Source organism: Pagrus pagrus (genome assembly GCF_965226575.1).
Source record: "Pagrus pagrus genome assembly, chromosome: 7".
NCBI lineage: Eukaryota > Metazoa > Chordata > Actinopteri > Spariformes > Sparidae > Pagrus > Pagrus pagrus.
Window position 1 is genome coordinate 262,139 of NC_140191.1, and position 26,351 is coordinate 288,489.

The 26,351-nt window shown below is 46.3% G+C and overlaps 2 protein-coding genes across 7 annotated transcripts; one reads left to right on the forward strand and one right to left on the reverse strand.

Moving 5' to 3' along the window:
- Positions 1-2,398: 2,398 nt before the first annotated feature.
- pogzb (pogo transposable element derived with ZNF domain b) lies at positions 2,399-16,840 on the reverse strand. 3 transcript variants are annotated; one of them, XM_084357782.1, is made up of 19 exons: positions 16,757-16,840; positions 15,959-16,077; positions 13,856-13,936; positions 13,517-13,728; positions 13,291-13,375; positions 13,018-13,209; positions 12,748-12,888; positions 12,281-12,488; positions 12,031-12,185; positions 11,841-11,941; positions 11,616-11,762; positions 11,384-11,518; positions 11,108-11,301; positions 10,840-10,989; positions 10,550-10,609; positions 9,959-10,071; positions 6,685-8,313; positions 6,383-6,419; positions 2,399-6,168 (listed from the first exon to the last, which is right to left on the reverse strand). In XM_084357782.1, exons 2-19 carry the CDS (start codon positions 16,071-16,073, stop codon positions 4,248-4,250), a joined length of 5,676 nt encoding a protein of 1,891 aa, XP_084213908.1. In that variant the 5' UTR covers positions 16,074-16,077; positions 16,757-16,840; the 3' UTR covers positions 2,399-4,247. The 3 variants fall into 3 exon arrangements, with proteins under 3 accessions (XP_084213908.1, XP_084213910.1, XP_084213909.1); XM_084357784.1 differs by lacking the exons at positions 15,959-16,077; positions 16,757-16,840 and adding exons at positions 14,902-15,034; positions 15,143-15,289; XM_084357783.1 differs by lacking the exons at positions 15,959-16,077; positions 16,757-16,840 and adding exons at positions 14,902-15,037; positions 15,143-15,289.
- On the forward strand, positions 16,765-24,833 carry LOC311260233 (retinol dehydrogenase 13). Of its 4 annotated transcripts, none has more exons than XM_084357818.1 (8): positions 16,886-17,107; positions 19,311-19,480; positions 20,709-20,843; positions 21,901-22,092; positions 23,048-23,209; positions 23,351-23,470; positions 23,566-23,770; positions 23,967-24,833. In XM_084357818.1, exons 2-8 carry the CDS (start codon positions 19,330-19,332, stop codon positions 24,073-24,075), a joined length of 1,074 nt encoding a protein of 357 aa, XP_084213944.1. In that variant the 5' UTR covers positions 16,886-17,107; positions 19,311-19,329; the 3' UTR covers positions 24,076-24,833. The 4 variants fall into 4 exon arrangements, with proteins under 4 accessions (XP_084213946.1, XP_084213944.1, XP_084213943.1 ...); XM_084357819.1 differs by having other exon boundaries at positions 16,923-17,010; XM_084357820.1 differs by lacking the exon at positions 19,311-19,480 and having other exon boundaries at positions 16,765-17,010.
- Positions 24,834-26,351: the final 1,518 nt, after the last annotated feature.

Here is a 26,351-nt window from a genome sequence, read left to right on the forward strand (position 1 = left end):
AGGTCCACCGAACAGAACTGAGAGGGCGGAGTTTAACTGCCAACACAGCCAATCAGAGACGAGGGGCGGTTTTTACACTGTGGCCACACATTCCGCATATTAACCCTTTAAAGCCCAAACATGATTTTCATGACGTTATAAAATCAAACAGATTCTTTATGTGGTTCTGAATGAATTTCTGTTTTACCCACAAATGTTTTGTTAGAGGACGAAGCTCTCAGTCGGTGTGTGAAGCTGAGACCTCGCTTGTCTTTACTGTTGAGTTTCAGTTCATTCAAATTCATGTTACTTATGTTTTTTCTTATTTAATTAATATTTGATTGTAGAACTTTTTGTCGGTGTGTATTTCCAGGTTCTGTTGTGATGCTGACGTGTCCGTAGATCCAGTTTATAGTCGTGACCTCTTGTAATTCTGAGTGTAATCTTTGAACCTCAACTTAAAAACAGAGGAAGCGGTTTCTTTGGAAGCAGCGGGAGGATACAAGGACTGGACGATTTACAGTACATGATGAAGAGAGTAATCTGAATTCAGTAATCAATGTAATGTAGAGAACATGTCAGGATGTGAGAGGAGGAGATTAACTTTCCCTCCTGTCTCTGTCCTGAAGACACAATCAACACAAACATCAGGGGAAGGAGTAAAGTATGTGTCCTCTGATCTGTTGTTGTCAGAAACATTGTGAAGACGGCAGAGACGCTTCTTCGTCTCTCCATGTTTAATAAGATCTGATTCATCACAGTCATTCTACACAAAGTCCACTGTTGAAGGACAAAATGTCTGAAAACTGACGTAATTTTCTCACATTTAAACTGTTTAAACTGAGTGAACACTTCATGACTTTATTTAAACTGACAGTATTCATGAAAAATGCATCAAACCACATGTCAATCGTGTGAAATTCACTAAATCATGTCAAACAGCTTCCTGACTTTTTTCTGTGGAAACGTGTGAAAAAAATGTTTTTACTTGGTTTCACACATGAAGAAAGTCCTGAACAGGAAGAGAAAATCTTTACAGACTGACGATCAAAACTCGAGTAAAGAAATCCCCTCATCGGTGTCGGCTAATGAACGTTGTTTGTTTCACTGATCTCAGATGTTTCCATTCAGTGATCAATGAACTGTAAAGACCATGTCAGGATGTGAGAGGAGGAGATTCCCCTTCAAGGTGTGTGTCAGAAAGTCATGAGGGGCAGAGGGTCACCGTCCTGAAGACATGATCAAGTCACTGAAGACATGATCAACACAAACACCAGAGGGTCAACGTCCTGAAGACATGATCAACACAAACACCAGAGGGTCACCGTCCTGAAGACATGATCAACACAAACACCAGAGGGTCACCGTCCTGAAGACATGATCAACACAAACACCAGAGGGTCAACGTCCTGAAGACATGATCAACACAAACACCAGAGGGTCACTGAAGACATGATCAACACAAACACCAGAGGGTCACTGAAGACATGATCAACACAAACACCAGAGGGTCAACGTCCTGAAGACATGATCAACACAAACACCAGAGGGTCACTGAAGACATGATCAACACAAACACCAGAGGGTCAACGTCCTGAAGACATGATCAACACAAACACCAGAGGGTCAACGTCCTGAAGACATGATCAACACAAACACCAGAGGGTCAACGTCCTGAAGACATGATCAACACAAACACCAGAGGGTCAACGTCCTGAAGACATGATCAAGTCACTGAAGACATGATCAACACAAACACCAGAGGGTCAACGTCCTGAAGACATGATCAACACAAACACCAGAGGGTCACTGAAGACATGATCAACACAAACACCAGAGGGTCGTTGTTTTGGGAAGAAGTGATTCATGACTGTCGTAAAGTTTGTGACCTCTACTCTGTTGTATTTAAGTCAGAAACATCTGAAGACTGCAGAGACCCTCAGGTCTTCTGTCCATGCTGCAGGTTTTAGATCTGATCATCACAGCGGCCCTCATTTATCAATCGAACGTAGAAACCAGCGCAGAAATCATCTTACGACAGGGTTCACGTGTGATTCATGAAACGTTTGTATCTCGCCTATCACAGCGTAAGAATGATCGGGCGTTGATAAATGTGGCGGCTGGAAACAATCGTCATTTAAATATCACACCCTTAAATATTCTGTTTAGAGGCCTCGCCCCTAGAGTTTACGACATGGAGATGCGTAATACGTCCAAGAAGAGGAACTTCTCCGACCTTGAAATTGAGACCATAACATCGCAAGTACAATTAAACAAATGAGTTTTATTTGGCAGCCTGAAAAGTGGCATCAAAGGAAGTCAGAAGATTCCATATGGAAAGAAATCACTGCTGCGGTCGACAGCGTTGACGATTCATATACATGTTTCTGACAAATACACATTAAAAGAGAAAAACACACCAGATGTGAAGATGGTTTAATTTTATTTCTGAGGAAGATCATCCGAAGTCTTCAGCACCGAGATAACATGAGTTCTGCAGGATCACGATCAGATTCAGACACCATGAAATCATCTTTTATCTGATGGACACAATAAAAAAACAAATATTCATTTATACAGTTCAATAAACACAGAAAACTCCTCCAACATTCATCTTCATTGTCTGCTCAGGTCCAGCTTCTCTCACATGACACACGTCTGTTCCAGTCCTGAAAACTGAATCACATCGTATTAGTCCACATCTTCAGACCAGCCAATCAGCTTCCAGAGATCGTCTCCGTCAGAACAGGAAGCTGCTGCAGAGCGTTCAGAAACAGTCAGTCAACATCTCGTCTGCAACTGAAGGACATTTATCAGAAACTAGTTTTAAAATGGATTTATGGCTCAAAATGTTCTCCAGCATTCTCTGAATCTGTCTGCAGGTCGAGACGGCTTTTAGGAAACTGATGAACATTTTTCACTGGTTGGAAAAGTTTCCTCAACAATCAACAGATAATAAAAATAATCTATTAAAGCGTTTGTACTCCGTCTGTCTGCACTGTGGTTCCCTACAGTGTTTCATGTTCAGACCGAGTGTCACCACTGGTGCTGGTGCTGACCAGGGAACAAACAGACTCCATGTTTCTGCTCAAAGACGGAAAGAAGTTCATGTAGAACATTTGCTGAATTTACAAGAAGGAACAAATAAGTCAGAATCAGTCAGAGACAGAGTTTCACAAAGTTTATAAAGTGTCTCCAACTCAACAACTCACTGAACTGACACATTTGTTAATGGAGTCTGGGGATGTTGTGGTGACTAGCTCAATGTTGGATCAGTTGAAACACACAGTGGACCATAAAGCTCAGATAATTCATCTGTTAAGCTATGAGGATCGTCTAAGGACGATGTTTGTTTGTAGTCCATTAATGTCGACTCACTCAGTCACATTTTGGTATAAACAGAAACACAAACCGTTTGTTTGAAGAAGTTTTAATTTGGCCATTGAATTAAACATCTAATGTTTGAACTGTGCTCATGAAGATCTCTACAGACCCACACAGAAAATGATGTTATTCATAACTGTACGTGACGCTGAATGTCTAATTAATAGCTGGATCTGAGCTGATTGGCTGGTCTGGAGGACGGAGGGACTTGAAGGTTGAGAAGTAATTTGATGTGGCTGTGAAAAACCACAAGAGTGAAGACATCTGTGAATATCCTGCAATCAGTGAAGCAGCCTGAACCGCAGGATCGTCTTCACAAATCAAACATGGCGTCTCTGCAGGGTTTAGGCAGAAATTCACTTGTTGACTAAACCAAATCAGGTTTTACATCCAACGACGACTCAGTCCAGCTGGTTTCTCCCAAACAAGCAGCAACCAGCACAGTTGCAGTGTGTTGAGCTGCAGTTCCTCTCATGTCCACTAGACGCTGCTGTAGCTACTGAATTGAAGTGAATAGGAAAACCTACAGCTTCTCCATACTAATACAAACGTCAGTCTGAGGGCAGATTCTGAATTTCACTGCTCACCTCACAGTCTGAGCCAGATCACATGGTATAATTCACCTGTGGTGGACTGGAGCTTTAAGTCCGCACTAAGACAGGTATGTTTGAGGTTGAGTCTGCTCTGACTGACAGGTGATGCAGTCGTTCGCAGTCAGCTGTGCTGGTCGCTTCCTGCTCGACTTTACCACCACTGCCTCACCGCCAGAACGGCTTTCTGTATTTTCAGTAAATGTCAGGATGATATCTGGCAGTGAGCCGACTTAGACGACTTGTTCAGGTGTTTACAGTCTGTGGACCTTCATCCACGTCTTCATCACTAGTTCAGCTTTGGTGCATCCTGTCCGCGTCCTCTCCATCAGCCTCCACTCCTTCAGTCCTGCTCTTCACCGTTATCTTCCACTCATCACCGACCTCCTCTCCTATCACTATCCTTGTCTCTCGTCTCTCCTTGCTCACCTCCTTTCTGTCCTCCTCTGTCTCCTTTCCTTCCTCCTCGCTGTCCTCCTCCAGCTTCTGAACTTCGTCTTTCTTGTCCTCCTCTGTCTCATTGCTGTCTTCAACACCTTCGATTATGTCTTTTCCTTCCTTGTCTGAGTCCTCCAGCCTCCCTCCCTCCTTTGTTTCCTTCCCTTCCTCCTCCATCTCCTTCCCTGTTTCTTCACTGTCCTTGTTCAACCCCTTTTCTTCCTCTTCTTTGTCCTCATGTTTCTCCTCTTCTTCTCCTTGTTCCTGGTCCTCCTCGGTGTCCTCCTCCAGCTCCAGCAGATCAGGAGGACTGTCCTCCAAAGCTTCAGTTCCCAGCAGGGTCTCTGTCAGGTTCCTGAGGAGGTCCGACTGGATCTCCTCTGGTTTCTGACATATCTTCTCCCCCTCCTTCTCATCCCCCTCCTCGGGCAGAAGGCCTGTCAGGTGGAACGACTTCTTCCACAGCTGTGGGAGTTTGTTCAGGTGTGTCAGGGCTTCAACCACCCAATCAACAAGCAGCTGGGCGACATTTGCTTGGAGCTGTTGAGGCAACGACTCCTCCAGCTCCTCCGGGTTTCTGGAGGTGAACTTCGCCCAGCGTGACAGCAGGAAGCGCTGCAGAACCGGCTTCACGCAAACCTCCAGGGGCTGAAGATGGAGGGAGCAGCCTCCAGGAATCACGGCCGGGAGAGTACCCGACCCGCTGATGGAAGTCAGGAACGGATCACCTAAGTGTTCACGGTGTCGGTCCAGGACCAAAATTGACTTACTGGGCTGAGCCAGACTGGACACGTGCTGGAGCCAAACCTTGTTGGTCCAGAGATCCAAGGCCTCTTCTACTAACAGACTCTCTGGGCCGGCCTCCAGCAGAACGAACTCCGGTAGGACTTTCTCAGCCAGCTGCCTGTTGGCTAGCACCAGAGATGGCAGCATGGTACCATCAGCCAGCACTGTCAGGTACACAGTGACCAGAGGTAAAGACCCTGTGAGCTCCAGGGCCTCAGAGCGGCGAGACTTGTCCTGAACTAACCTCAGATCCACAAAGAGACACAGCTCATCCATGGCAGCCACAGTGTTTTCTGATAGCTTTTTGGCCTGGACAACCTTGTGGGTAAACTCCCTGAAGGACTTGATCTTGGCCACCAGGGAAGGTGGTAGTGTGCGAGATAGCGTGGCCTCCCTGCCGATGCTCCTTACGCCCAACCGATACTGCAGCATGAAGCTCACCGCCCAGTCATACGAGATGCGGAAGGAGTCGCTGAATGCACCCTTCTTCTTCAGCATGGAGGCTTTGTGGAAGAGGTTGCTCTCCGTGATCGGAAGCTGCTGCTCGCGCATGGACATCACCCAGGCCACCATACGGTCGCCGCCGTCAGAGTGGACCTTCTGTTTCTGCTCAGTTTGCTTCAAGCGCTTCCTGGCCTCCTTCAGCCACGACCGGATGAGCTGCATGTCAGTGGAAAAGACCCTTGAGGCTTGCTGGAGTCCGTCACACAGAGCGAACAGGGTGATCCTTAACTGACGGGCACTGAGGAAGTCATCACGATCTTTAGATGCAGGCAACATGGTTTCTGGTTGTGCATGGCCATTCGTTGTTGACGGCAGGTGAGACGTTGGACGTTTTTCTTCTTTGAGAAATTCATCCTTAATATCTTCAGTTTCTTCATCGATGTCATCCAGATCCTCAAGTCTCTCATCATCAGAGAAGTCCAAGTCCTCCACGGGGGCCATCGCCCCGTCCACAGTGTCCTTCACCTCATTCACCTCAATGGCGCCGCTGCAGCACAGATAATCAAACGTATGTTAATCAAACACAGCAACAACATCTGACAAAACAGAGGAGGCTTCAACCTCAACTTATAAACTCAACTAGTCTTCCACTAACATGAGACACAAAAATGTAAAACTAGAAGACAAAATGAATCCAAAATTAAACATTAAAACAAATATATTAGAGATAAAAAAAATGTACATATATCTGAAATAATTACCTTATTCTGTCCTTGAGAAATCCAACCTTTGCTGACCCTGTTAAAAACATCAAACATGAATCTTTAACTGTGCAGATTTTTAGAGATTCTTTTACATGTTCCTTTATATGACAGTGGAGGCAGACAGGAAACAGAGGGTAGAGACGTGGGTGACACGCAACAAAGATCACCAACGGGATCAAACCGGTAACATAGTGGTGAACGTACAACGTTAGCATTTAGCTACCAAGTTTAACAATAATAAACCAACTTCTCAGTTACAGAACCGATCACAACCTTTGAGTAACGTGTGAAACACTGACCTTTGTTCAGAGGTGACAGGCCATGATATTCCCAGAAGCAGTTTGGATGTTTGCACAGGTTGACTTTACAGATGATGCAGCCATACACGCTCTCATGGCGGATGCTCTTTAAGTTGCAGTTCTTGCACCTCTTGGAGATGCTGCTGATCTTCGCCATCCTGTGTCTTTGTTTGACTGGCTCGTCTGCCACCCCAGTCCTTGTAGCACGGGAGCTGGCAATCTCCATCGTCTCAAAGTATTTCTGAGCACACTTGGCGAGCTGGTTACCCAAACGCTTACGAAAGTTGACCTGAGTAAAGAGGCCGTCTTGAACCCAGGCAGGCGGGTTCTCTTTGCGGCTCTCCCGCAGCACAATGAAGGCATTGACGATGCTCAGGTTGACCAGGAACCAGAAGAGGCTGCGCCAGTGTCGGTCCAGGGGGATTCCTCCCAGCGGGTTGCAGGCCAGCAGCTGCTTGCAAATGTCGACCCCTCGCATGTTCTCCTGTAGGAGGCGGAAGGCCTGAGGGCGGTCGATGGGGTCCAGTTCTCCCACTTTGGTCTGAGACCGCCTCCAAACAGTGTCCCGTTCACCTGGAGCTGCATTAGTTGACAGGCAGCCCATCTCCTTCATGTCCCTCCACCTGGTGGCCAGCAGAGGGCCAAACTGCCTCTGCAGGAAGTCCCCGGGTTTCTCCAGCTGGCCCTCCTCCCACAGCTCTCTGGGCAGGATGGGGTTGGGTGGAGGGAAGGAGCTCGAGGCATAGATACCCTGATCCAGAAGCTTCTGCATGAGTGGGACAGATGTAAGCGAGCTGGCCAGGTAAAGATGGTGGCGTTTGTCCTCCAGACCCTTCACCAGCTCCGGCACCACGGTGAAGCCCAGCTCCTCGCCCATCTTCGCCCCGACCTGGATGAAGAGGCGGTGGCAGTAGCCGGACTTGGAGTCACAGAGCAGCCACACCTGAGGCTGTGTCTTTGGGCTGCCCTTGGCGTGGTCACTCTCCTCCTCCAGGCAGGGAAGCAGCGCCCTGTCGATGGACAGGGAGCAGTTTGGCAGGTAGGTGTTCCACATCGCTCTGCCCATCATGGCTAGCATCGGCCTGAAGATGTGCAGCGAGTCACTGGACCTGCTGGTGCCACGGTACTCGTCTGTGGTGAAGCTGCCCATGCGGATGTTAGCAGCAATCTGCTTGAAGCGTTTGAAGCTCATAGCCCTGTAGAAGGTGTAGCTGTTGTCGTAGTGACTCCAGGACCAGTAGTGAGATGGGTCGGGAAGGTTCTGGATCCCCATCAGGATGACCAGGCCCATGAAACCTTTGATCTCATGGCTGGTGACGGGGACCCAGTCGGGGAAGCTGGAGCCCAGGTACTGGCAGGTCTTGACGTGAGCGTTGGTCTCCTCGGTGATCAGCTCCACCAGTTTTGCAGGAAAGAGCAGGTTGAAAAAGTCGATGGCGTCGCTGTTTTTGGACAGGCAGTGACGAGGACCGCTGCCCTGCATGAAGGTGACGATGGAGGTGCCGTCATTCTCTGTCGGATGTTTCCAACAATCAGCTGACGTCCAGGAAGGATCAGGCAAGTCCTTGTTCTGGACTGGTTCCTTCTCCTCTTCATTGTGACAGAACTGGATGTCAGGTTCAGAGTAGGCTGAAAAAAAGTGACAATGAAATAGTTATTTACTTTAATTTATAAAACATCAGTATCAGAACAAAATCAAACAGTGATCTTCAACAATTCAGTTCAACAAAACAAAACAGTTCGAAACAGGTCAGGCTATAAGGTTGTTCAACATTTCTAGCTTACAGGATGATTCTTCCGTATATTGTGGGCAGATTGTGTAGGGAGACTTCCTGACATGTAAACACATCGTTCCTGATAAACACACTTTACTTCCTGCTGTCAGGGAGCGAGTGCAGACTGTGAACCGTCGGTCGAGTCAGTTTTGTTTTCTTTGGCTGCGGGTAGCGCCAGAATCAGTGGAGCAACAGATCTGTGGAAACCTCCGGACCTCCTTGAGAAAAGTTCGATTTACGAGGAGGAGACGACAGCTGTTACTTTATTTACACAATGAACACAAAGAAAAGCTGGAACTGACAGACGAGCCGTGACCCAACACAAAGTTCAGTTTACTGATTCATATCTGCAGATTTGATCTGTGCTGGTTTCATCAGAGCAGCAGTGAAACTATGATAGCAGGTCCCGTCTAACATTAGCTACTGGTTCACATATTTACTGGTGGTAAAGATCCAGAGCTGAACAGGTTTGTGTCGGTTTCATATCTGTGGATTAAGTTCAACATCACTTTACAGGAACAATGACAACAAATAGACATAAGAGTAACAGGTTGACTTTGACCTCATGAGCTAAATGCTAACAGCTTGGCTCACAGTTGACTCCAGGTTGTTAAAGCTCAAGAACAGAGAGACTGAACAGTGGACCTGAACGTTCAGTCTGATGATCAGGACTGAAATAAAACGGATCAGGAAACAGGAAATGTTCTGAATGAGATATGATAAAGGTTAAATATGGACGTGTCTCTGAGTTCATGAAGGATCCAACCACAACATGAATTTTGGTGTCTTAATTACTTCATATGGTCCTTTTAAAAAGTTAAACAGGTCCACGGGTCTGTTATATCTTCATAACAACGTCTTCATAGAAACATTTGTTTGTTTCAACTGTGGTGTTGTCTTTAAAAACTGTTGAATATTCACATTCAGTTTTTATTTGAAACGTTGTTCTTCAAACCTGCTGAACCTGTCACGGTGACTCATCACAGTTTTGTAATCGTCTGGATGTGTAACAGTTGAACTGAACCTAACGCAACATGATGTGTAACTAGAACGATTCATCGTCTCTGCTGTCAGCTCCTTAAATGTGAATATTTTCTGGTTTCTTTCCTCCTCTGACAGTAAACTGAAGATCTGAACGAGACATTTAGAGACCACAACTGATCAATGAAGATTGATCAACAATGACAATAATCGTTGGTTGCAGCCACATCTGTTTCACAGAACTGTTGGGAAGTCACTGTTGGACACTGTAGGTTAAAGGACGGTCACGGTCACACACAAAAAACGTTTGTTTGTAATGATTCTCTCGCTGGCCGTCACACTTAAACCACGCCCACAGCTGACAGCAATTCCTCAGGAGGCTTCTGATTGGTTCAACCAGAAATAAGAGCAGAGGTTGAAGCCTCACAGAGTCAATATTAAACCCTGCGTATGTGTGTGAAAACGTCTTCAGTCTGTGTGTGTGTGTGTGTGTGTGTGTGTGTGTGTTGAGCTCTTACTCCTGGTGCGACAGGTGGCGCTGTGGTGCTCCGGGTTCATCAGCAGGTGATCGGCCATCTGATCAGCAGACTGAGGCCTGAAGTCACAGTGAGAGCAGCGCAGCAGGAAGACACTGAAGAGACACGAGGACGGAGTCATTAACAGGATCAATTAAATACGTTAACGCTGTGACGTTTCTGTGAGCTCCAACTATCAGTCTATTGATCGATCAACGATAAATCAATTGTAAACTGAGTACGTTCTGATTGGGTGAAATGTTGTTGATGATCTGCTGCTGCACACGTTTAATGTTCATGAAAACATGCGAGTCACTTCACATCAAGTATTCATCTTCATCAGGTGTGATGATGAAGAGCGACACCTGCAGGTCAGACACACTTACTGCAGCGCACAAACATCTGCTGTCATCAGGTCAGATCTACTGGATCCTGTGATGGAGTCTGTTGTTCTGCCTTTTTTATAATAAACTCTTCACATGTTTGTGTGTCATAAGCTTTATTAGTAATGTAACTAGTAACTAAAACCGTCAGATAAATGTACTCAGTTACTTTGCAGCACTGTTACAGTAACTTCAGTCAGCTGAGTCTCACCAGGGAGGAGGAAGTCTGTGCAGAGGAACCGCTGCGTCCGAGGAGCGCGGCACGTGGTGGCTGCAACACAAACACACAAACAATGATCAACAGAGCAGCACCGCAGTACTGAGGTAGTACTCTCACTGTGACGCAGTACTGAGGTAGTACTCTCACTGGGACGAAGTACTCTCACTGTGATGCAGTACTGAGCAGTACTCTCACTGGGACGCAGTACTCTCACTGTGACGCAGTACTGAGCAGTACTCTCACTGCGACGCAGTACTCTCACTGTGACGCAGTACTCTTACTGGATCATGTGGGCAGCGTAGGCTCTGGAGCAGCAGCTGCTGTAGGGACACAGCAGACAGCGGACGTGAGTCGGGTAGTGAGCCGCAAAGTCTGAGGCGTCCGTCCCACACTCAAGACACACCAACCGGTCTCCATCAGACGAGGACATCCTGCAGGACATCAGGACACGAGGACAGGAGATGAGGAGACAGGAGACAGGAGAGGACAGACATGATGAGAACTGAAGCGTCTCCACCTTCAGGACAAACTTCATGTCTTCAGTCTGACCTGCTGACGTGGACTCTGCGGCTGACGGGCTTCTTCATTGGGGACCGCAGGGACTTCACGGGGCTCCTCTGGCTCTGAGTCCTGGGCTCGGTCTTGATGATGATTGGCTGGATGAGGGAGGAGGGGCTCTGGAGCAGCCGACTTCCTGATGATGTCATCAGCGGCCTGAACTTGCCGTAGGTCCTGATGGTCACCTGGAGACACGGATCAATAAGAAGTGACGAGGCAGAGATGTGACGCAGACTCACAGTGTTGAGGGACAGGAAGTGGTCTGACCTTTGACCCCGGGGGCAGGCCCTCCAGACGGACAGGGCGCCGGAAGCTGCGGTGGTTCTCCAGTTTGTGCTGCATCTTGTCTTTGAGGAAGACGAACTGAAGACGACACCTGTTACAGTGGAACGCCTGATTGATCTGAGAGGACAGGAGAAGATTAATAGTGTTAACACGTACGTGTTAGCTCGTTAGCTCATCTGATCCATGGCGTCCATCAGACAGGTGTGTGTGTTACCTGGTGTCGCAGCAGGTGCTGCTGGTAGCTGGCCGGGTTTCTGGTAACCTTCAAACAGAAGACACACAGCAGGAAGCGAGAGTCTCTGTGGAAGCTGGCAAAGTGCTGCAGGACGTCCGAGTAGAAGGACGAGCGATACGAACACACCTGCAAGTCACACCTGAGTTAACGAGGCCTGAGGACACACACTCCGGTGCCGGGTCAGGGGTCATGGGTCAGACTCACCTGGCAGATGTAGGGCATCTCTCCTGGTTTGTGGTTGGACTTCATGTGGTTGAGGAACGCCGGCTCGTTCTCAAACGCCCACTCACAGATACGACACATACCTGAGAGACAGAGACAGGTGAGTCCAGGTGAGTTCAGGAGGACACATCAGTTCTATGTGTTCCAGGTGTGTGTGAGGTGAGACTCTTACAGGAGGACAGGACAGGGCCATGCACCTGCTCCTGGTGACTCTGCAGCTGAGCCGGAGACGAGAACTGTCGGTAACAGAACTTACAGAACTTCCTGTCATCACCTGTTCCTCCTCCTCCAATCAGCTCCGAGTGCTGGAGCATGTGCTGCATCAACCTGCGCACACACACACACACACACACACACACACAGGTGAACATACTCACCACTGCACATATATTCAGTGTGTGTTCAGGTGCTTATGATCCCACCTCAGGTTGTTCTCGGCCAGGTGAGAGCAGATCTGACAGGTGAAGGTGGATGTTTTGATGCCCAGTGGCTGTGGCTTCCTCAGGCTCAGGTCGCCGTCATACGTGCCGTAGTAAAACTCCTCCACGCTCATCACCACCCTCGTGGGGTCGGAGGTCGGCGCCGAGGTCACACCGGGCATCATGACGACAGAGGGGGAGTGGCCAGGAGCTGCCAGACCAGGTGACACAAAGAAACACATACTGCAGTAACCATGGCAACACAATTTAGTCACATTTGTTCTAAACACAACACTTCCTGCTGCTCCTTCACAATAAAAGTCCAGCCGCTCATAATGAACTAAAAGCTTCTGATTTTAGAGCAGCGCTGCAGAAACAGGCGGGTCTCACGCTGGCATCACGCGACCGACATGCTCCATCACTCCGACAACCATTTTGATTGAATAAGTATTGATAGGAAGGATTGGTACCAGTATTGATAACTGATCGACCCGAGCTGCCGCTGAACGAAGGGATTCTGGTGACTCCGTTAGCCGAGCCGGAGGGGAGGGCGGGGGAACCTGCCAGCTTCAGGGAGTTAGCCCCGCCCACCTGGGTCATCTGGAGGTTAACTGGGAAAAACAAACAAACAAGCAAATAAAAACATAAAAACAGATCAATCAATCAGTGAATCAGTCAGTGAATCAGTCAATCAATCAATCAATCACTCAGTCAGTCAGCTCCCTTCTGATCAGATGTACCTGTGCAGGGGGACTGACCAGGTCCTGGCGTGCTGGTGCGGATGGTCAGTGTGGCAGGCAGCTGCATGGCGGTGAAGGCGGGGCCAGGCTGGGTGGGGCCCCTTGAGGGGGCGGGGCCTGGCCTGGCCTGGCCCTGGGGGAGGACGGGGGACACGCCCACACTGGGCCGTACCAACTGACCCAATGACGGGGCTGTGGGGACAGGAAGCAGTGACCTGGGGTGAATAATCTGATCGGATCTCTTACTCATTATTGATTGAAGAGTCGTCTTACACTGGATCAGAGTGAGCGGCTGCACCGTCTGACCGGGCTGCAGGTTCAGCAGCAGAGGAGCGCCGTGGTTCATCATCGGGAAACCCTGAAGTAAACACATGACATCACAGTGACATCACAGACACTGAGCAGAAGCACGAGTAGAGTGAAGCTAATAGGAAACAAACATCTTAAAAGGAACAGTTCACCCCTCACAGCAGCAGAGGGTGTGTTTTGTTTTCTGTACCTGTGTGGTGAGGAGGATGGGCGGGGCGTTGCCTGTCCCGGGGGCTGCTGGGAGGAGGAACGTTCCACTCGCTGTCTGTGTCAGGATGAGGGGCTGGGCCTGAGCCATCAGGGGCGGGGCTGCGGCGGGGAGACGAGAGACAGAGGAGGAGGTGGTGATGACGCAGGGAGGAGGACGAATCACAGAGGAGACGATCTGTATGGGAGAGGAAGCTGAGAAGACGAGACACTGAAATCAGAACTTTTGATGAGTCCAAAGAAACGTTAAGAGACGTTTCAAACAGAGACTGTGACCCTCAGGCATCTGGGTCTGATGATGGCTTTATTATAGTTCTGTTACCTGGTCGGGCAGGTGTGATGGATTGGGGAGTCTGTGGGGGCGGAGTCTCAGAGGCCAGAAGAGGTGACATGGAATCCTCAACTAGAGACAGACAGAGACGGAGAGAGAGAGACAGGGACAGACAGACAGAGACAGAGAGAGAGAGAGACAGAGAGAGACAGGGACAGACAGACGGAGAGAAGTTCATGTAGAACATTTGTTGAATTTACAGAAGCTCCAATGATTCAGAATCTGCCAGTCGGAGTTTCACAACGGTTATAACGTTTGTTTGAACTCAACAACTCTTAAAATCACTACATTTGTAAAGGGAGTCTGGTGATGTTGTGTTACTGGTTCAGTGGTTGGATCAGTTAAACAGACGCTGTGTTCACTGCTGACATCATCAGGTTCAGAGAGCATGTCGTTTACATCACAGTGAATGTGTCCGTTCACACCTGTACTGAGAGCTGTGCAGGTGTGAACAGAGGTTTCATTTTTTCAACGGATTCATCCATCTGTTGTGCTGGTGCCTGCTTACAAACCACTACTTAAGCGCAGCAGGCCAGTGAACAGACTCAGCACCGACTGGGAGGTTTTTAAGACAGCAGCCTGGCAGGGAGATCAAATAGACATTGAAGAGTACGCTGAGGCGGTAACCAGCTACATTGTAAAGTGCACAGAGGACGTCACTGTAATCAAGACCTTCACTGCACGTGGCAACTGAAAACCCTGGATGACTATGGAGATGCATTCGCTGCTGCTGACAGCCCGAGATGCAGCCTTCAGGACGGAGATATGACTGCTCTCCGCTCAGCCACCAACTGTGATGAAGTGTTTTGAGCGGTTTGTCAAACCACACATCACAGCCAGCCTCCCTGCATCACATGACCCACACCAGTTTGCTTATCGTCCCAACCGCTCCAGAGAGGATGCAATATCCACCACTTTGCACTCAGTCATCACCCATCTGGACCAGAAAGACACCTACGCCAGAATCCTGTACATTGATTTCAGCTCAGCATTTAATACCATCAACCCCCAGAGACTAATGGAGAAACTCCTCCTACTCAGCCTGAACACCGCCACATGTCTCTGGATCAGGGACTTTCTGACGAAGAGACCTGTCTGTCCGTGTCGGAAATAACACCTCCAACTCCATCACGCTGAGCACTGGATCTCCTCAGTCCATTGTCGTTTACACTGCTAACAGACACGAGGGGACACATCATCAAGTTCACGGATGACACCACAGTGGTGGGACTCATTCACAGAAATGAGGAATCAATGTACAGAGAAGAAGATGAACACCTAGAGGGTTGGTGCAGAGACAATAATCTGGTGCTCAATGCGGACAAAACGAAGGAGATGATTAACAACTTCCGGAGGTCTCAGCCCGAGCACACTCCTCTCAGCATCAGTGGCCGCACAGTGGAGAGAGTGGAGAACATCAAGTTCCTCGGAGTGCAGATGTCGCAGGACCTAAGCTGGAATAAGAACACCTCAGGGATCACGAACCGGGCCCAGCAGAGACTGTACTTCCTGAGGAAGCTGAAACAAGCCTCTCTCCCATCAGCATCCTCAGGACCTTCTATAGTGGACTGGTGGAGAGTGTTCGGACATATTGTATCTCGACATGGTACTCCAGCTGCAGTAGGTCAGACAGAAAAGCCCTGCAGAGAATAGTTAAAGGAGCTGAGAGGGTCATCAGAGTTCCCCTCCCCTCTGCAGGAGCAGGGACCTGAACATCGTCAGGGACCTCCACCCTCTCCACACATTCTGTGAACTGCTCCCATCAGGAAAACGGCTTCCTAACACAAGCTGTCAGACTGTTGAACAGCTGATCTGGAGCAGGAGCACTGCTGCACTTCATGAGCCTCAGTCATTGTTTTAGTTTTAAGTTATAATAGTTATGTATTGTGTTTATGTTATTGATCCTGGAGAAACACAATCTCATTTTTGCTGCACTGCTTTTGTTGGTACAACTAAATGACAATAAAGCTTTGATTGATTGATTGATTGATTGATTGATTGATTGATTGATTGATGTTGATACCAGGTGTGAACAGGGCCTCTGTGTGTGTGTGTGTGTGTGTGTGTGTGTGTGTGTGTGTGTGTGGTTCTCACCTGGTTCACAGTAGTTGTCGATGAAGTCCATCTCGTCCTCCTCCACGCTGTCGTCCACCTGTTGCCATGGCTCCAGCTCCTCCTCCTCACACTCCATAAACAACTCTGTATCCATGTTGCTATGGAAACCAGAAAAAAAATGTCAGCATCACAATGTGTGTTTGACCTCTGACCTTCACCCATCTTCATCATCATCATGACCATGACAGGAAGTGAAGACACATTCATCAGACAGACAGAGACAGAGACAGACAGAGACAGAGACAGAGACAGACAGAGACAGAGACAGACAGACTGTAAACAGCTGTTTATTAGAGCTACAACTCATTAAAATAAACACTGTAATGACTTGTTATTGTTATTGTAATGTTTACATTCTGTCTGATATCGGTTTGTGTTGTAAATAAAGTTGTGCAGCAGTGAACAGTAAACACTCTGCTGTGTAACGTCACGCTGCGGCCGTAGGGGGCGCTGCTCCTCCTCCTCCTCCTCCTCCTCCTCCACCTCCTCTCCGCACTGTTCGGAGGAGGAAACTTTCAGTCCGGGCGGGTAGAAGATCACTACAGAGTCCAGTTAAACCAGTTAACTCTGCATTCAGGTGACTGTGGAACCAGAACCGGACTGTAGACCCAGTTCAGCCCGCTGCCGCGCGCACCACCAGCCGCGGTGTGTTTGGGTAACTGTGAGTCTGCACCGCCCCTCCGGCAGCAGTCACACACCGAGCGCTCCCTGAATGTAGCTGCCGGGCCAGCGGGACCGGCCTGCGTGCTAACCCGGACCGAGCCGTGCTGGTCTTACCTGCTTCTGGAGCTGCGGAGCGGGACAGCGGAGCACGGACGGGTTCGTACGGTTCTTCTCCAGGCGCGCGGGGGGCGGGTCTTCCTCCTGCTGTCGGTGTCAGAGCAGCAGATTGGCCCACAGCGGTTGTACGTCACTTCCCTCTGAGACAGCGCTGTCTCTGATTGGCTGGTGTAAATGTTTCTGGAGGAACTTGAGTCCGTCCAGCTGCGGGATCTGCGGGGACCTGCGGGTCTTCAGGCTGGAGAGCTCCGGTGAATCGGCCCGACCGGGACTACAACCGCATCCAGAATAACAAACACACACACGCGTCAACATGGAGGCAGAGAGGCGCCAAAACTGCAGCACACTGTCAGGGCAGGCGCCATTTTGTTTTTGTTGGTTTAAGAGGGGCGGGGCTAGACAGTGACGTCAGGAGCAGCGGCACAAAAATGCCTTACTGATGACTGATTTCTTTACTGATGACTGATTACTTTACTGATGACTGATTACTTTACTGATTACTTTACTGATTACGGATTACTTTACTGATTACTGACGACTGATTACTTTACTGACGACTGATTACTTTACTGATGACTGATTACTTAACTGATTACTTCACTGATGACTGATTACTTTACTGATTACGGATTACTTTACTGATTACTGATTACTTTACTGACGACTGATTACTTTACTGATGACTGATTACTGATTACTTTACTGATTGCGGATTACTTTACTGATGACTGATTACTTTACTGACGACTGATTACTTTACTGATGACTGATTACTTTACTGATTACTTTGCTGATTACGGATTACTTTACTGATTACTGATTACTTTACTGACGACTGATTACTTTACTGATGACTGATTACTTTACTGATTACGGATTACTTTACTGATTACTGATTACTGACGACTGATTACTTTACTGACGACTGATTACTTTACTGATTACTTTACTGATTACTTTACTGACGACTGATTACTTTACTGATGACTGATTACTTTACTGATTACTTTACTGATTACGGATTACTTTACTGATGACTGATTACTTTACTGATGACTTTACTGATTACGGATTACTTTACTGATGACTGATTACTTTACTGATTACTTTACTGATGACTGATTACTTTACTGATTACTTTACTGATTACGGATTACTTTACTGATTACTGATTACTTTACTGACGACTGATTACTTTACTGATTACTGATTACTTTACTGATTACGGATTACTTTACTGATTACTCTACTGATTACTGGTTACTTTACTGATTACTCTACTGATTACTGGTTACTTTACTGATTACTCTATTGATTACTGATTACTCTAAGATTACTTTACTGATTACTCTACTGAATACTGATTACTTTACTGATGACTGATTACTCTACTGATTACTGATGACTTTACTGATTACTCTACTGATTACTGGTTACTTTACTGATTACTCTACTGATTACTGATTGCTCTACTGATTACCTGTTACTTTACTGATTACTGATTACTCTACTGATTACTCATTACTTTACTGATTACTCTACTGATTACTGATAACCCTTCTGATTACTGGTTACTTTACTGATTACTCTATTGATTACTGATTACTCTAAGATTACTTTACTGATTACTCTACTGAATACTGATTACTCTACTGATTACTGGTTACTTTACTGATTACTCTATTGATTACTGATTACTCTAAGATTACTGATTACTCTACTGAATACTGATTAGTCTACTGATTACTCATTACTTTACTGATTACTCTACTGATTACTGATTACTCTACTGATTACTGGTTACTTTACTGATTACTCTATTGATTAATGATTACTCTAAGATTACTTTACTGATTACTCTACTGAATACTGATTACTTTACTGATTACTGATTACCCTCCTGATTACGGATTACTTTACTGATTACTGATTACTGATTACCCTCCTGATAACTGATTACTTTACTAATTACTTTACTGTTTACTGATTACTCTGCTGATTACTGATTACTCTGCAGATTACTTTACTGATTACTCTACTGAATACTGATTACTTTACTGATTACTGATTACTGATCACTCTGCTGATTACACATTCATCATTAATGTAATAGTCAGCTCTTTTCATACTTAAGTACATTTAATACTCACACTTTAAAACTTTTACTCGAGTACCAAAGTAATATTTTAACAGCATATCTTTACTTTTACTCGAGTGTGACTGTTGAGTACTTGTTACATCGCTGCCTTCAGCCTCTCTGTCATGTCTGCTGCAGCTGGCTGCATTCCTTTTATCAGCTGATCTATAATCAATAACTGGTGATCAGACATTAATCCTGCAGTCAGAACCATGTTGTGTGTGTGTGTGTGTGTGTGTGTGTGTGTGTGTGTGCTGTGACGTGTTGTCGGGCTGCACTGATCCCTCCTGTCTGTGTTCTCTAACTGATCCAGGAGCAGCTCTGTGCTCATAATCTGCTCTAATCTCACTTAATCTGTCCCCTCCCCCCGCTGTCTGTCCTGGCTCTGCTCGGCTCGGCCCGCTTTGTCTTCAGTCTGCTCTGACCTGCAGGGATGAGAGACGCAGCTCCGGGAGGATTCCTGGTGCTGCCGTGGCCCGGCGGCGGCGGGGTCAGCTCGGACCCAGAGACGGAGCCGGGGCCGGAGGAGGGCCGGGGGGGTCTGCTGCTGAGAGCCGGAGCGCTGCTGGGAGTCGCTCTGATCTGTAAGACTTTACCTCTGATTCATAATCAATAACTTATCATAATCAATAACTTATCATCTGCACAGAACACAGTGTTTATAGCTCTCTCAGCAGGTGGAACACTGGTGTCGTCTGATTGGCTGATCAGCTCCAGACCTGCTTTTATATTTAACTTCATCATTAACTGTGTGTGTGTGTGTGTGTGTGTGTGTGTTCATGTGTGTGTGTGTTCATGTGTGTGTGAGTGTTTATGTGTGTGTGTGTGTGTGTGTGTGTGTGTGTCTACATGTGTGTGTGTGTTCATGTATGTGTGAGTGTTTATGTGTGTGTGTGTGTGTGTGTGTGCGTGTGTGTCTTCATGTGTGTGTGTGAGATGTAATGTAATCCATTACAACAGGTCGTGTTCACCACACTGGTTCTCCAGGGTTACAAATACTCAACAGTCTTACTGAAGTAAAAGTAAAGATAGTGTTAAATATTACACTGTAAATAAAGTATCTGATGTTAAATGTACTGAAGTATCAAAGTATCAGTAAAGTAACTGATCCATATATTACATGTAGAAACTGAGTCAGCTGATCATCATCAATCTGTTTTTATCTATTTAAAAATTATGCAGCATGTAATCTGTAAAGTAACTAGTAACTACAGTAATCAGATAAATGTAGTGGAAGTGGAAGTATAAAGTAATCCGAGATTGAAATACTCAAGTAGTATACAGTACAAGTACCTCAAAATTGTACTAAAGAACATTACAAGAGTAAATGTATTTAGTTACATTTCACCAGTGCTGTTTATCAGCATGAAGAGGTCAGAATAGAAACATGCTAGAGTATCATGTAATCCATTACAGCAGGATTACAGGAAGTGTGTTCAGTTGAAACCAAACAGAAGATCAATACACACACACACACACACGCACGCACACACACACACACACACACACAGTGCAGTGTGTTACATCAGCTGATTAACATTCCTGTGTTCTGCTGACTCGTCTCTTTTCTCTCAGCCTCGTTCAGAAACTGTTTGATTTACTCTCACACACACACACACACACACACATTCAGATATCTGCAGCATGAGATGTAACTAAGTAGATTTACTCTAGTACTGTTCTTCAGTGGAATTCTGAGGTACTTGTACTTTATTAGTATTTTTCATCTGTAAACATCTCTGAAGACAGTGTGTGTGTGTGTGTGTGTGTGTGTGTATGTGTGTGTGTGCGTGTGTGCGTGTGTGCGTGCAGGTCTGGCAGTGTTGAGGAAGTGGATTTCAGGTGGAGTGTGTCGCTGTTCTGTTCGTCTGGACGGGAAGACGGTTCTGATCACCGGAGCAAACACCGGCATCGGCAAAGAGACGAGCAGAGACCTGGCACGCAGAGGTCAGAGTGTGTGTGAGTGAGTGTGTGTGTGAGTGTCTCAGTGTTAGAGTGTGTGTGTGAGTGTGTGTGAGAGTGTGTGTGTGTGTGTGTGTGTGTCTCAGTGTCAGAGTGTGTGTGTGTGTGTGTGTGTGTGTGTGTGTGTCTCAGTGTCAGAGTGTGTGTGTGAGTGTGTGTGAGAGTGTGTGTGTGTGTGTGTGTGTCTCAGTGTCAGAGTGTGTGTGTGTGTGTGTGTGTGTGTGTGTGTGTGTGTCTCAGTGTCAGAGTGTGAGTTCTTTATTGTTAGTTGATGTTTGTGTTTTCTGAGCCAGTACACAACATCTCACACACACACACACCAGGGGTCAGAGGTCATAGTAATGCTCAGAAAGGCTCAAACCATCTGAGCCGATTACAAGGATTAATACTTCCTGTGTGTGTTAAATCAAACGCACCCTGTCACCAACCGGGCCGCTGAAACAAGGTGCGTTTGTTTTGCTGTTCCAGGAGCCCCAGACATGTTTGATTTGTAGTTCAAGTGACCCAGGTGGAGACAGGGTGTGTTTGATTTGTAGTTCTTGGGACCCAGGTGGAGACAGGGTGTGTTTGATTTGTAGTTCAAGTGACCCAGGTGGAGACAGGGTGTGTTTGATTTGTAGTTCTTGGGGCCCAGGTGGAGATAGGGTGTGTTTGATTTGTAGTTCTTGGGACCCAGGTGGAGACGGGGTGTGTTTGATTTGTAGTTCAAGTGACCCAGGTGGAGACAGGGTGTGTTTGATTTGTAGTTCTTGGGGCCCAGGTGGATATAGGGTGTGTTTGATTTGTAGTTCTTGGGGCCCGGGTGGAGACAGGGTGTGTTTGATTTGTAGTTCTTGGGGCCCGAGTGGAGACAGGGTGTGTTTGATTTGTAGTTCTTGAGGCCCAGGTGGAGACAGGGTGTGTTTGATTTGTAGTTCTTGGGGCTCGGGTGGAGACAGGGTGTGTTTGATTTGTAGTTCTTGGGGCTCGGGTGGAGACAGGGTGTGTTTGATTTGTAGCTTTAGGCACTTGGGTAGTGATGGGTGTGTTTGCTTCATTGCAGGGGCCCGGGTGGTGATGGCGTGCAGGGACTTGACCCGGGCGGAGCAGGCGGCAGAGGAGATCCGGCAGTCGACAGGAAACGGTAACGTGGTGATCAGACACCTGGACCTCGGCTCTGTTTACTCCGTCAAACAGTTCGCCAAAGACTTCCTGGACAGTGAAGACAGACTGGACATCCTCATCAACAACGCAGGTGAGCTCACCTGTCTGTCTGCTCACCTGTCTGTCTCTGCACCTGTCTGTAGGGGTGGGGGAAAAAATCGATTCACATAAGAATCGCGATTCTGAATCGATTCATAAACTTCAAAAATCGATTTAGAAAAAAAAAATTTAAAAAAAATTATTATTATTATTTTTTTTTCTATTTTGAAAAATCACACAAAACACCAATTTGTGTAATTTGTGTACAATTTATTTTTGTAAGTTCTGGGAGAAAAAGGCAGCTGGCCTAAGCTTTTATTTAGGCAATTTTATTTATGCACGTTATTTCTTGTACAGTAAGTAAGTTTTTATTTGTTTAGCATGAATAAATGTTGCCTTTTGTCTTAAGTTTGCCTTTGTGTGATTACATCATTGAAATCGGTTTATTTAAAAATCACATTATCTTATACAAACTCTATTGTTTTGATGCCATAATTTGCCTTAACACACTAAGCACTGTATCAACTATTGAATCGAGAATCGTTTGAATCCAATCGTGAGACACCCAATGATTTACACCCCTACCTGTCTGTCACTGCACCTGTCTCTCTCCCTCCAGCTGTCTGTGTGCTCACCTGTCTCTCTCCCTCCAGCTGTCTGTGTGCTCACCTGTCTCTCTCCCTCCAGCTGTCTGTGTGCTCACCTGTCTCTCTCCCTCCAGCTGTCTGTGTGCTCACCTGTCTCTCTCCCTCCAGCCGTCTGTCTGATCACCTGTCTCTCTCCCTCCAGCTGTCTGTGTGCTCACCTGTCTCTCTCCCTCCAGCTGTCTGTGTGCTCACCTGTCTCTCTCCCTCCAGCCGTCTGTCTGATCACCTGTCTCTCTCCCTCCAGCTGTCTGTCTGATCACCGGTCTCTCTCCCTCCAGCTGTCTGTCTGATCACCGGTCTCTCTCCCTCCACCTGTCTGTCTGATCACCTGTCTCTCTCCCTTCACCTGTCTGTCTGCAGGAGTGATGATGTGTCCAAGATGGCTGACGGAGGATGGATTTGAGACTCAGCTGGCTGTCAATCATCTGGGTCACTTCCTGTTGACCAATCTGCTGCTGCCGAAGCTGAAGAGCTCCGCCCCCAGCCGAGTGGTCACCGTGTCGTCCATCGCCCACCGTGGGGGTACGACCTCTGTCCTCTGACCCTGTCCCCTGTCCTCTGACCTTGACCCCTGTCCTGTGACCCTGTCCCCTGTCCTGTGACACCTGGCCTCTGTTGATGATGATGTTGTGATTGGGTGTTGTTGTGTCTGTGACTCTTCAGGACGGATCGACCTGGACGACCTGTTCTTCAGCAGGAGGTCGTATAGTTCTCTGGACAGCTACAGACAGAGCAAACTGGCCAACGTCCTGTTCTCCAGAGAACTTGCCCGACGACTCAGAGGTCAGAGCTGGGCTGTGATTGGCTGATCAGATGACTGTAGTAAACACACACCTGTTGTTCCCACCTGCCGGTCCTGACTTCAGTGTCTCTTTCAGGCTCCGGTGTGTCGGCGTTCTGTCTCCACCCGGGTGTGATCCGGACCGAGTTGGGTCGTCACGTTCAGGGCTGGTTCCCCCTGTTGGGGGCGCTGCTGAGCCTCCCCTCTCTGCTGCTGATGAAGACTCCAACTCAGGGCAGTCAGACAACGCTGTACTGCGCCCTGACGCCGGGCCTGGAAGATCGATCGGGGCGATACTTCAGGTATGAGGAGGAGGGTGGGCTGTGGATGTTCTGGATCTCATGCCACTTCCTGTTAAACTCTTTATACTGTCAGTTGAAGATGTCATGAAGGTGGTTCATGAGTCTTCATGAGGTGACATCAACACGCCGCTCACTGGGCTCATGACTCACTTCACTTCAGCTGCTGTCATTTAAATCATGACGCGTTTGTTTTCAGTGACTGTGCTGAGAAGGAGGCGGCTCCAGAGGGGCGGGATGACGAGGTGGCGACGAAGCTGTGGGAGGAGAGTGCCCGATTGGTAGGACTAAAGGATGCTGACCTCTGACCTCAGCCCTGATGTCTGTGTGAGACAGAAACAGGAAGTGAAGTCCAGTCCACAGGCTGTAGCGCCCCCATCAGGTCAGACGGATGAGCATCAGTGACAAACTCAGGGTGATTGACAGCTGACAGGAGCCAATAGAGTTCAGCTGGAGCTCAGTTTGTTTCATGAGAACAGGAAGTGAAGTTTATAAAACAGGATGTGACAAAAAATAAACCATGGTGCTCGTTTGAACAACACTGTTTCTGATTGGACGCTGTTTCACTGTTGACCTTTGACCTGCAGTGATGTCACACCTGTTTTTTATTGGTTAACAGTTTCCTCCAGAGAAAATATCAACATGTTCCTTTAATGTTCCCTTTACGTTCTCTGAAAGTTCTTCACTTGATCTTACAAAATGTCTCTCTGATGTTCCCTGAATGTTCCCTTTATGTTTTATTTTCAGTTCCCTTTACATTTCTGGGATGTTCCCTTTGTGTTTCCTAAATGTTTCCATAATGAGGTCCGTTCTGTCTCCTCCTCCTGAGTGGTTGATATTTGAGGATGTTTGTCTTCAGCTGTATGTTTTCTGTATGTTTGCTGTATGATGGTTTATTAACAACAGACAGAAGATGAATGAGTTTGTTGTTTTGTTCTCAGGTAATCAGATTACAGTTAATTAAAGGTTAGTTTTGCTTTAATGAAACAAAGTGTGATGTTTTAGTTTGTACTGGGATGGAGATGATATTATTTCATTTTCTGAATAAAAGGTGATTTATGTTTCATATGAAGTCTCTTATTTCCTCATCAGCAGTGATATTCACAAGCTTTAGACCAAGACTGTCCACAGGTTCTGTACGAGCCATATACGGTTCTGTACGAGCCATATACGGTTTTGTATGAGACATATGAGTTGTTCTGTACAAGACATATGAGGTTCTGTATGAGCCATATAAGGTTCTGTACGAGACATATAAGGTTGTATACGAGCCATATAAGGTTCTGTACGAGCCATGTAAGGTTCTGTACGAGCAATATAAGGTTTTGTACGAGACATATAAGGTTCTGTACGAGCCAATACGAGGTTTTGTACGAGACGTAAGGTTCTGTACGAGCCATATAAGGTTGTATATGAGACATGAAAGGATCTGTACAAGACATATAAGGTTCTGTACAAGACATATAAGGTTGTATACGAGATATATAAGGTTGTATGTGAGACATGTAAGGTTCTGTACAAGACATATAAGGTTGTATACGAGACATATAAGGTTCTGTACGAGATATGTAAGGTTCTGTACGAGCGATAGAAGGTTCTATATGAGAGGAGAGGAGGTGAGGAGAGATGAGAGGAGAGGAGTATTCAGATCCTCTACTACAGTAACTACACTATTGTGTTATTGTTGTGTTATTGTGTTATTATTGTGTTATGGTTGTGTTATTGTTATTGTGTTATTGCTGTGTTATTGTTATTGTGTTGTTGTTGTGTTATTGTGTTATTGCTGTGTTATTGTTATTGTGTTATTATTGTGTTATTGTTGTGTTATTGTGTCATTGTTGTTATTGTGTTATTGCTGTGTTATTGTTATTGTGTTGTTGTTGTGTTATTGCTGTGTTATTGTTATTGTGTTGTTGTTATTGTTGTGTTATTGTTGTGTTATTGTGTTATTGTTGTGTTATTGTGTTTTTGTTGTTTTATCGTGTTATTGTTGTGTTATTATTGTGTTTTTGTTGTGTTATTGTGTTATTATTGTGTTATTGTGTTATTCAGTTATTGTTGTGTTATTGTTATTGTGTTGTTGTTGTGTTATTGTTGAGTTATTGTTATTGTGTTGTTGTGTTATTGTTGTGTTATTGTGTTTTTGTTGTGTTATCGTGTTATTACTGTGTTATTGTTGTGTTGTTGTTGTGTTATTGTTGTGTTATTGTGTTATTGTGTTTTTGTTGTGTTTTTGTGTTATTGTTGTGTTATTGTGTTATTGTTGTGTTATTGTGTTATTATTGTGTTTTTGTTGTGTTTTTGTGTTATTGTGTTGTTGTTGTGTTATTGTGTTTTTGTTGTGTTATCGTGTTATTACTGTTATTGTTGTGTTGTTGTTGTTGTGTTATTGTTGTGTTATTGTTATTGTGTTGTTGTTGTGTTATTGTTGTGTTATTGTGTTATTGTTGTGTTATCGTGTTATTACTGTGTTATTGTTGTGTTGTTGTTGTTGTGTTATTGTTATTGTGTTGTTGTTGTGTTTTTGTTGTGTTATTGTTGTGTTATTGTTGTGTTATCGTGTTATTACTGTGTTATTGTTGTG